Here is a 12,158-nt window from a genome sequence, read left to right as displayed (position 1 = left end):
TTTGTTTTTCAATTCGGGATAATTTTTCTGTCGCTTTCGATGTGAGAAGAAAATTGAGCAGTGGCAGCACTCTTGATTCTTTTGTCATAAGTTTGTACGACAGTTCACAGAAAAACGTTATAAGCTCCGCAAATCACAAAAAAAGTTTATAAAAAATTGACATTGCTTTATATTTTACAAACTAATTTTTTTTATAAATTATCTCTCTTTTCATGGATAGTTAAAGTTTTGAAGCTCTGCAACAGGCAATTAATTTTGCTAAAGTCTGCAGAATTAACGATTTTACTGTATTACATGCCATAGTAACCTGAGCGGAAGATTGATAAGTCATTAAGTTAAGTAGTACAGCTAACGAAGGGTCACGCCCCAAATAGTTCGAAACTTCGAAGGCATAGTCCATCCTATTCCAGAAAATAGATAAACAACAAAACCGTCCAACCCCCCCCCCCCGCACCCCCAAAAGGGTACCAAGAAAGCGGATGTCATGAAATTCAGAGAGGCGGTGCTAGAGATGATTTGACCCCTGCATAAAAAAACTCAGACACATGGGGTCAAGTGATAACAGTCCCAAAAAGATTAAGTGCTTCTATCGGAATTCGGCTTTATTGGGCTCAAATTTTAGTATGTTACAGGCCTAGTTGAGGAAACTTAAGTTTAGAAGTCCAGACCCCGGACCCCATTTCCAGTTCATGCCCAAAAACAAAGAATTCCAACCCTAACTTCTGGGAGTCGTTTCTCGGCCCGCAAAGAATGCAGGGAGCCCAAACTTGGAGGAATGATTGGTAGTGGCAAGATAAATCTTGTGTTATTATTTGAACTATTTTCAACGGTTGACTCGTAAACTATTAGAACTTGCAAAACACCCTTTGCAAAGTCATACTGATATTGTAGCGACAATTGATATTAGTCCCCACCATCCGAAAAAAAAACCTGGCGAGTAAAACCCCTCTGACAATTCCTCTGGTGTAAATAACCTTTTTCTGGGAAAAGTGATATCGAACCTTGTAAAATGGTTAACTTGGAAGTATTAATGGGATATGTATGGTAATTGATAGGTAGGATCCCCATACAATTCTGAAACCAAATATGAAAGATTGACCCCGGGTGACCCTAGGTGACCTTATGTTGAACTTTGGCCGTTTTGACTCAAAAGTTGCAATAAAAACCCCGGGATTAACACCAGAAAAAGGGATATTTTTCCGCCCAACCCCTGGAAATAGAACCTGATCACCTTACTAATAATTGGGAGGAAATGTATCTATTGGAGACTAAAGCAGTATTTGATAAGGATATTTTTACATAGCAACCGTTGAGAGGCATAATAAATTCAAGGTGGACTTGTTTAATATTGGGCTCAGCTGAGTATGACGAATGATCTATTAATAGCAACTCAAAGAAAAGTAGTCCCAGACAAAATTGGTATTAGTAGGACCTCGAGATTTATTAAGTTTTCTAATTAAAATGAATGGACAAGAATTTTACTTGGCTACCGGGGGTGACTTCTTTACCTTATTTGACCCCTAATAGTCAAACTACGTTCCCTTGATAGCAAGCAGTCGGCATTTGAAACGAGTATTGTCGAAAATGAATAAGCTACCCATGAAAAGGGTTTCCCATATCCCCGGAAGGTCAGAACAAAAACGAAAAAAAAAACTTTGAGATAAACATAGCATGGTTCAGAGTAAATCTAGCATGGTTTAGAGATGAATTGAATTCGAGGATTAAATTTCACGGAGGTCAGGAAATAATTGAGTAGGTTTATAAGAGATTTGTTTGCTTGGTAGAAATGTGACACTACCGCACACCCGGTACCTAATAAGCGCCAAGAGATTGATAAAAGAAACCGAACTTGGCAAGTAGCAGTGCTGACACGAGAAGGGACATAGTTATAAACCATGTAAGGACGAGTGATTTAAGCGGATGCAATGACTGATAGGACTGGCGTGAACTAAATAAAACAAGGTGTGAAGAAATTCAAGGACTTGGAGTATACCGGAGAGCCTTCAAGAGTCAGAACATTTATTGCTTGTGAGTTGAAAAGTTGGTTCTCGGAATAAGAAAACAGTTATAGCAGAGACAGTAGATAATTGGTTCTCGTCACAGTGAGAACAGTGATTCTTGAAGCTGACGAGATCAGTTAGAGAACCTCAAAGGAATAGTGCCCCGTAGAGACACTATTTTTTCAGCAGGCAGAACTGAGTAATCGTGTGAAGGTACTGTAAGTAAAGGACTAATTACGCTTCTCTAGATCTTCAATGAGGTATAAAAAAAATTTTGTTGAAAAATCTTATTTCGATCGGCAAAAATTGACTGAATGAAAAAACCATAAATATTCAGTTTTCTGAAAGTCGGAACAATTATAATGGTAGTTTAGTTTTTGTTTTTTCTTATAGCTCAATGCTCAGCATGTTGATTAATTGTCATGCACTAATGTGGCGGCTTTAATAGAACAATGCTCGCTGCTTATGCGGTTTTGTAAATAATGTGTTACAATTGTTTTTAATAGCAATTTTGAGCATTTGCTTTCAAGAAAACTCAAGTTGTTCTAAGAAAAAATACAGACAGAAGTTCCAGTGATGATTTACCATAAATATTTGGCTCTTTAGCATTATAGCACCCAGCAAGTTATATCCTGCAATAAAATCAAGTTATAATACTAATTGAAACTCCTTTCTTAGCCTGAGTAACAGAGGAGTGGGGTCAAAAAAAGAGAGAAAAATTTCAAGTTGAGCTGAATTTGACTGCCATTCATTTTCTCCTACACTGATATGTGTGGTATGCAAGCTGAGTTCCCATTTACTAGCGTTTACTTGCTAAAAAGAAAAATCCTTCGCACTTTTACCCAAATTCTTTAAATCGATTTCCGGTAAATTAAATTTGTAGCCAACAATTCATTAAACCAAATGTGTTCTATTAAAACAGCATATAACTATACAGCAGAAAAGTGACCGCCGCAGTTGCGCCAACGTGTTGCGAGCATGCCAACAGAGGGTACGGCCTGCTGGCGAACTTAGACGAGAGTTTAAAATAGTCGGCTTCGTAGTCTTTGACTTATTGAATATTTGTTACATACGTAATCGATTTTTTGTTTTTGGTTTAAATGAATTCCCGTTGTATGGGCATTGTCGCTGTAAAAGCCAATGAGAGAATCGCTGTTTTATAATTACTGACAAATTTATTAAACAACTTCGCCCATTTAAAGAAATTTCGAGACAGCTTACGTTGTGACAGTAAAATGGCGTTAAAATTGTCACTGCATTTTCCTAATTTATTCGAAGTATTATTTTAGCTTGTTTAACGAAAGAGTTTTTTCACGTTTAAGCTTTATTGTGTATTCCAATGCTCAAGAACTTCTCGATTTTCTAGTTTGAATTTTCAGTGGTTGTAAGTTTGGTTTTAAGTTTGAAATTAGCAACAAAATAGTGGGATACGGTCAAGTTTAAAAATTTTAAAAAAACTGGTTTTAGAAAATTTCACAAATTCGGAATTTCACAAAATTGGAACTTGGTTTTAGAAAATTTCACAAAATTGTTTTAGTTTTTGAGATGTGGCATTTTTTAAAATGATTTCATCATAATTTTTCAAAGAGTTTTGATATAAACAAATTAACAAAATCTAAAACTCCCAACCCTGTAGTGAAGCGCTCTTAAATTATTCCCACGATTTGCAAACCTTGTTTCCAAATATGTCTCCCATGTTTTTAGATTTCGAGATATAACTTTTATGATTTATGTAATTTTTTCAAAATTTATTTAGAAAAATTAGATTTACAAAAGCTTCGATATTCTAAACCGAGCGGTGTTTATGGAATACTCTCAGGCGTTGCAAGTTTTGGCTCCAAATATAACTACTCAAATCATTTCAGCTTCCGAGATATGACGTTTTTAAATTTATAAATTTGCAGAAAAATTAAAATCCTACCCCAGTTCGAGAGTGTCGGAGTAATCTAAAGGGTTGCTAATTTTGTATTTAGAAGAGACCGCTCAAGTGATTTTACCTTTTGAGAAATGGCAGTTAGAAAAATCTCATCAAAATTTTTCACAAAAGCCAGATATAAAAAAATTTCAAACCAAAAGCGTTGATGGATATTCCGTCATTTTGTTCTAGTTGAACTCAATTGTTTGTTTATATATTTACTCTCACACTTGAGAGTAAATATATATTTACTTATTAGCCTGTTTGAAGAACCGGAGTTGCGTACACGCGAGTTCAAAGTGAAATGTCAAAAGAGCAAACCACTTTCAAATACGACCACTTATTGATGAAACTCAAGACCGTAATGCCAAAAGAATTTTCATTCAACAATGTTCTGCCATGTAAATTTTCAATGAAAAAAAAACAAGAAGCGCGGATAAAAAGCAAACTTGAAATTTGGCAGAACTAGTTTTATAGCAGTCACCAACCCAACATTAAGCGACGGCGAAGAACAATTTGACCAACTTATTTTTGGCTGACGATTAAATTGACAATAAATTAATCCTATATATATTTTGTCAACATTTTATCAATCTTAGAAGAAAGTAGAACAACATGATAGAGTTCTGGCTCTTTTTTGTGATACAGACCAGTTTTTGGAAATATTAGTTGTCAAGAAACTTATATACCTTAGAAAAGACACTGATACCCTGAATAGAAATATAGCTCATCAGTAATCATTTTAAACAGGTTATTGGTTTTTGAAAACTGTAAGTTTGGCAAATTTAGTCCAGCTTGAGCAAGCTTGGAGAAACTTACCTATGACATTCAACTCAAAAACCGGCACAACACTCTCCAAATACGCACAAAATCAACCCAAATGAATTTGAGGCAACGTAGTCGGTCCTATGATTACTCCAATCGACTCGAAACTAATCGTCTAGGCTTTTTTGTAATAACCCCCTGCTAGCAATAGCCCCCATGTGAATTATTTCATTGAATGAACTCTCTTTGTGGATTAACTCAGTTCAAAATTCCACCAGCTTTGATGACGGGATATGAGAGTCACTTTTGTGTGGTTTTATATTTATCAAAAAACAACAAACAAAAACAGCTAGCGTGAAAGAATCTCGAATTTTGAAAGGTTGCCGCTATTTTGAGAACAGAGATCAGACGAACCCGAAACGAACCCGAAAATGATACAGGTTAAAAACTTATATATACCAACACAAAGTCTACACACTGTTTCTAAATAAACCAAGAGCACAGCAAAAACCCAAATAAGAGCCTATGATATTACCGAATGTCTAAACCAAATGTCTTCTATTAAAACAGCATATAACTATACAGCAGAAAAGTGACCGCCGCAGTTGCGCCAACGTGTTGCGAGCATGCCAGTAGAGGGTACGGCCCACTGGCGAACTTAGACGAGAGTTTAAAATAGTCGGCTTCGTAGTCTTTGACTTATTGAATATCTGTTACATACGTAATCGATTTTTTGTTTTTGGTTTAAATGAATTCCCGTCGTATGTGCATTGTTGCTGTAAAAGCCAATGAGAGAACCCCTGTTTTATAATTACTGACAAATTTATTAAACAACTTCGCCCATTTAAAGAAATTTCGAGACAGTAAAATGGCGTTAAAAGTGTCACTGCATTTTCCTATATTATTCAAAGTATTATTTTAGCTTGTTTAACGAAAGAGTTTTTTTTCACGTTTAAGCTTTATTGTGTATTCCAATGCTCAAGAACTTCTCGATTTTCTAGTTTGAATTTTCAGTGGTTTTATGTTTGGTTTTAAGTTTGAAATTAGCAACACAATAGTTGGATACGGTCAGGAATCAACAGGGCTTGCAGATTTGGACTCCATATTAAAACACCTAAATCCTTTTAGTTTAGAAGATACGACAATTTTTGTAATTTTTTCAAAAGCTTTCGGAAAACTTTGATATGACAATTTTCACAAAAAGTGAAATTCCCATTCTTGTCGCGAGGCGCTATCAGGGTAAACTCAGGGATTGCAAGTCCAACATCCAAGTTTTACAGGTCCAGTCCCATCTTTTTTTTCTGATGTTTTTCGAAAAGTTTTAAAAAAACAAGTTTTAAAAAATTTCACAAATTCGGATTTTCACAAAATTGGAACTTGGTTTTAGAAAATTTCACAAAATGGTTTTAGTTTTTGAGATGTGGCATTTTTTAAAATGATTTCATCATAAATTTTCAAAAAATTTTGATATACACAAATTAACAAAGTCTAAAACTCCCAACCCTGTAGTGAAGCGCTCTTAAATTTTTCCCAGGATTTGCAAACCTTGTTTCCAAAAATGACTCCCATTTTTTTTAGATTTCGAGATATAACTTTGATTATTTATGTAATTTTTTCAAATTTTTTTTAGAAAACTTAGATTTACAAAAACTTCGAAATTCTAAACTGAGCGGTGTTTATGAAATACTCTCAAGCGTTGCAAGTTTTGTCTCCAAATATGACTACTCAAATCATTTCAGTTTCCGAGATATGACGTTTTTAGATTTATAAATTTGCACAAAAATTTAAATCCTACCCCAGTTCGAGAGTGTCGGAGTAATCTAAAGGGTTGCTAATTTTGTATTTGGAAGAGACCGCTCAAATGATTTTAACTCTTGAGAAATGGCAGTTGAAAAAATGTCTTCAAAATTTTTCACAAAAACCAGATATAAAAAATTTTCAAAATTGATGGTTTTTTTGATATTTCAAAAGTTTTCTTCAAACTAGGAAAAATGTAATATTTTACAATTGATTACGCTAAATTAAATATTTGATTCCAGCAAATACGTATGGGCAAAAATAGCAGCGAAAAAAAAACAAAGCAAGGATGAAGCAACCATTTTCGAAGAAGGTGAGGAATGTTTATGCTATGTAGTTTATTCGGCCCACTTTTACAAAATTCTGGTTCCACGGGGGATCGATTTCTTGCTCTGCGTGCTGCTAGCCGAGTTTGGGCACAACGATAGTAAACTGCCATATTTGTGCCGAAAACTGGTTGTTTGATTATCCAGCACTGAAAAATCGCTCCAAGTTGAATTGAGGCAGCTAATTTATTTTATCAGCTCAAACCATACACGACTCCAATTTTAACACTTAAGTTTTGATACTATCAGCTCAAAATTCATAGTTTCGCCTAAAATTAATTTACCAAAAACGATCCGAGACCAATTAAAGGGCAGTCGTAATTATTTAAATTTTCTTCTCAGATGTTTCTCAATCTCTTCTTAAATTCTCTGCGATAAATTCTCTTCTCAATTGTCTGAACTTCATTCTGCATTTAAAAACGGGCGGAATCACGCAAATACGCAAACAAAATGAGGTAATTTTCCGCAAAACGAACCATCAGACACCGCTTGCTAAATTGCTGCCTGCAATAATAAAAAGACAGAAACCTACATACCTGTACTTAATTATTAACCTTATCAAAAGCAAGCTCCGAAAACGATAGTTATCATTTAAAACGCTATCATGTGAAATTGTGTAGTTCTTTCTTTGGTACAAGTTTGCTTGCTAAGTGCCTAAATTTTAGATAGTTCCCTGGAGGACTTTTTTATGCTTAAAATGTTGTGAAACAAGTTTACACAATGTTTGCTGGTAGTTTTGATTTTTTTTTCAAAAATTGCGGGACCCATTTTGCATACTTGCATTTTTCAGAGACTTAAATGTCATACTTGTCTCTTTGTTTTGAGTTAATTTTCCAATTATTTAAGACAGGAGGGGAATGAACTATGGATTAGCCTGTTTTTTCCGCCCATTTTTGACAAACTCACAGAAAACTCGTAAAATTAAACTGTAGAGTTAAATTTTATCAACACTCTTTTAGCCGTGAATAGGTTGTTTTAGCCATGAACCGTCACCGATTTTCGCACTTTAATAACCAAATCAGTCCCATCTCACAATCTCACCACTTGAAACAAAAGCAAAAGAAAAGTTTTTTTTTTAAATAGAAATTACTTTTCGTTTTCTTTATTAAACAGTTCAAAAATTAGGCAGTTTTTCTTATTATAGATATTGTTTTTTCGGGGAATAAGGAGCTTTCAGTTAAAACATTGAACAGAGCTTGTGTACATTTTATTCGAAATACAGACAAAGTTCGTCGGTACAAGTCGGTACTAGAGGGGTCCCAGTAAAAGCCAAATGTGAGAAAGGTGTCCCGAATCACACTATTTTAAGCTAAAATAGCAATTAAATAATCAATACACACCAGTAGGTCGTTTTTAAACTTTTTCTGAAACGTAATTAACCTGAAGCAAAAAACGAAACAATTCTGCGGCTCTCTGTTTACATAAAGTACCCGGTTATTTTCTTGGACCCCTCTATCACACAGTTTAGTTTGTCAACTTTTTTCAATTTTTGTTAAAATAAAACTTAACTTTGAACTTGAAATTGAAAAACGTCAAAGTATTTGCCTACTTTTTGAAGTTTGCTCGATTGTGAAAGCATTTGTTTTAAGTCGGGAATTTCAGGGTGACCCAAAGCCATGAAATAATTTATCTTTTTTTGTTTAGAAATTTCTACTATTTTTTCTCGACAATAATTTGAGATTAGTAGTGTTTAAAAACAACCAGCCAATCAAAGAACAACCTCAAAATTATTAAGAGCTCCGCTCATTCTACGTGCAGTCAAGCGGGCTTAATAGATCCAATTTTAAAAATAAATAGTAAGATAAAGTTGACAACCAGTAAACACTACCAGTGAGTTTGACAGCCTATACATGTGACTTATAACAATAATAACAACAAAATTGCTCGTATCAAGGCAAAGCCCTCATTGTTCCGACTGTCTTTTAAAATCTATGTGTTAGCTTTTAATAAAGATGATTTTTTTCGAGAAACAAAATAAAAAATAGTATACTAAAATTATCCAACCACACGCCATATAAAAAACAAAGTGATAGTTTTTGCTCCAAGTGAAAGTCAACTATGGTAACTACCTTGTTTCAACCAATTCAACCAAACGATTTCTAAGAGGGATTATATTTCCGCTTACACGTTAATAGCGCGAACTATATGGCGCGTTAATTGTCCCAAATTTGCAAAAATGGCTATCTTCAAGCAATCATAAATTATGAAAAATGATCACAAGTAAAATATCGTTTAAAATTTGAACTCAAGACAACAATACCTTTTGGCTGATATATATAAAAAAAGTTCTGTCAAAAATTCTTAATTAAAAAGTCAAAGTTTGTTTAAAGATTAAGAAAACCACCCGAGCACAAATTTTCTGTTATTTTTGTTACGAAAGTCGTAACAATAATTTGCTGAAATTGTTATTAGGATCACAAATTTGTAGACTAGCTTACAATATTGGTAACAAGTATATCCCAGAGTGAAGCCTGAGAAAACGTCTTTAGACTAAATGGTCCGTTTTCAAACGTCTCTGAAATCTAAATTTCATCAGTTAGCAGTTGAAACAGCATTTAAGGGTTTTTTCTTTCACTCATGAGTCATGAAACTTTTTTCATTTTTTAAAACGAAATTTACGAATTTCAGAGCCAAGTGCTTCTCCGCGATACGAGCAATCTTGTTGAGATTGAAGTTTTTGATGAATTAAAAATGAAGTTCGTCGGTGCACTTTTTTGCAGTCGTTATTGTGTTAACAGTCAAAATTTCAGGTACCATGAATAGTATTGATTACTTTTTTTCCCTCTTCGAAAACCGTTTGGCGCCATTCTAGTGCCATTTTTTGTATTACTGATGGCTATCATTTGTTTTGGCTATCACTGGGAAACTTACTTCAGATATCTTAATGCGCATTTGGTAACTCAGGGCTCTGCCCTGATGCAAGCAGTCTGATTTCTTTTACGATCATTATCTTCAATAGTTTAATCGATATGTTCGTTATGAATCGTTATAAACTAAAGCTTGTACCGTTGTTTCCAGAGCTGAAAGCCTAAACCGGTCTGACATTTCAGCCCAAACTAAAAGCGCAAGAATTTGAACATGTTTGAGTTTGCTCAAGCTTAAACAACGGAGCATAAGTAAGCAAAATCATATAATTCTTTATTTGCACATTGAACTAATTCGAATCAAATTCCGCTCGTCGTTTTTGATCAATTCAAATTTCTGTCCTTTTGCGCTGTTTTCAGTCTCTAATTGGAAAAGTAAGAGATAATTCAAAATGAAACAAATTGAACTGGGCTGTGGTGCAACTTGTTCACAAATCGGTTACGGATGCATGTCATTAGAGCCATCAATTTACAAGATGGACGACCCTAATTTTTCCGACAATGACGCTCTGAAGGTTCTTCGGCGGGCACGTGAACTGGGCGTGACCATGTTTGACTCGTCTTTCGTTTACGGGTTTGGACATAACGAGACACTTCTGGGAAAATTCCTAAAAGGAATCGTTTAGATTTAGGCTCATGAAACATTTACTTCCGGAAATTATTTAATTCCGGATTAAATTTATTGAAATTCTTGAAATACTTAAAAACCAAAAAAGTAAAATTTTAAACATGGTATTTCATATTCGTCAGCGAGAATAATTCTCAGAAACAGAGAGAGTTGTCATGACCAAGGAATTATATCTGAATTCTGCCGATATCAAAGTGGCTTTTTTGCTCGCGTCCCCCCATCATTTTCTTTGCCCGCGTATCATACATATTTTAATTTTCTAAAATGTTTACCTACAAGGAGCCTAAAAACTAACTTGTCCACCTTATAGAGTTGACGCCGGAAGAGCGGAAAGATCTTTGCATTGCTACTAAAACAGGAGTTGCTTTCAAGAACAACATACCCGCAATGTGCGGTAAGAAAGATTTTCTCGTGGACGAAGGTCGAAAAGCCGCTGAGAGGCTAGGTTCTTATATCGATATTTTATACATGCAAAGACTTGACCCTGCAACTCCGATTGAAGAAAGTATGGAAGCTATGAAAGAGTTGATCAAAGAAGGCGTCATCAAAGGAGTCGGCTTAAGTGAGGCAAAGGCCGAGAATATTCGAAAAGCACATGCAATTCAACCAATCACAGCTGTCCAAATTGAGTATTCATTGTGGTCACGTGACGTCGAAAAAGACATTATTCCGACATGTCGTGAGTTGGGAATCGGTATTGTCGCCTATTCGCCTTTGGGACGAGGATTCTTGACTGGAAAATTTAAAAAGAGGGAAGAGCTAAAACATGGTGACTGGCGCTTGGATAACCCTCGCTTCGAACAAGAAGCAATTCAGCAGAATGCAAAACGAGTCGAAAAAATTGAAGCTATGGCGGCTAGGAAAGGCGGAGGTTGTACAGCTTCTAAACTGGCTCTATCTTGGGTTATGGCTCAAGGTGATGATATTGTTCCAATTCCAGGAACTGCCAAAATTGAGAACTTGGAGAAAAACGTGGACAGTGTAAATTTCACTCTTACGAAGGCGGAGGCACAAGGGTTGAGTGACATAATGATGCCCGATTACATAATCGGAAAAAGATATCAACCAGGATATTACCCTCATTACGAGAGTTAAACTGATAACTTTTAACGATGGTTAAGAAGATGCACTTTCAAGAACCATTTCGAGTTTATTAAAAAAAGTGCCCAGAGTTTGAATTTATAAATTCATCCCAAGTTCCGTGCCTTAGAATCTTTTAGTAATATTAATAGGACCCTAAATGAAATAGAAAAGTAAATTTTAAAAAACGTGATACATTTCAAGCATACAAGGGATTTCAAGAAAGTGAAAGATCCCCCTTTTTATATGGGAAAATAGGATAAATTATTTGGCTTTTACAATTTAAGAAAACTGTTGCTGGTTAATTTGAATTTCTGAAACTGCAGACATTTTAGTGAAAGAATTACAAGGTCCACAAATCTTTTTGGAAATTAAACGAAGAGATCATTTTTTAATTGCGTTAAATTTTTCTGTGTCACGAATTGTTGAATTTATTGAGTGTATGATGCTGTTATTTAGGTAGTTTTAATTTCTATGTTGTACTAACTTTTATCATTTGGGTTTTTTAGAAACAAAATTTTTTCAATCCGAGAGAACTTTCCATTTCTGAGACATTTATCACTTTGATCAGTGGAATTTTTTGGGCTGATTTTGGGATTTATTAAAGGACTGTTTTTACGGAACTGTTTTTTTGAGTGTCGATATCATTTTTGGGACTATTTTCGGCCGTAATGTTTTGTATTGGACTGTTTGTACAAACACAAGTATCTTGCATCATGCTTTGATATTTGGGCTCAATTTAATCTTAAGTCAAATCATACAAAAAATTTGTTGAATTTGAGG

General features: G+C 34.8%; 1 protein-coding gene across 1 annotated transcript; it reads left to right on the top strand.

The window, feature by feature from the left end:
- The first annotated feature begins 10,603 nt into the window (after positions 1-10,603).
- Positions 10,604-11,716, top strand: LOC134851422 (uncharacterized). Its single transcript, XM_063867497.1, has one exon. The coding sequence runs from the start codon at positions 10,683-10,685 to the stop codon at positions 11,388-11,390; it is 708 nt and encodes a 235-aa protein (XP_063723567.1). The 5' UTR covers positions 10,604-10,682; the 3' UTR covers positions 11,391-11,716.
- Positions 11,717-12,158: the final 442 nt, after the last annotated feature.

The sequence above is a fragment of the Symsagittifera roscoffensis genome, chromosome 7 (genome assembly GCF_963678635.1).
Source record: "Symsagittifera roscoffensis chromosome 7, txSymRosc1.1, whole genome shotgun sequence".
Taxonomy (NCBI): domain Eukaryota; kingdom Metazoa; phylum Xenacoelomorpha; order Acoela; family Convolutidae; genus Symsagittifera; species Symsagittifera roscoffensis.
This window is presented reverse-complemented; position numbering and strand designations above follow the sequence as displayed.

Excerpts from the sequence above, each read along its gene's own strand:
- LOC134851422 (XM_063867497.1), top strand. The coding sequence starts at position 10,683 with ATGTGCGGTAAGAAAGATTTTCTCGTGGACGAAGGTCGAAAAGCCGCT.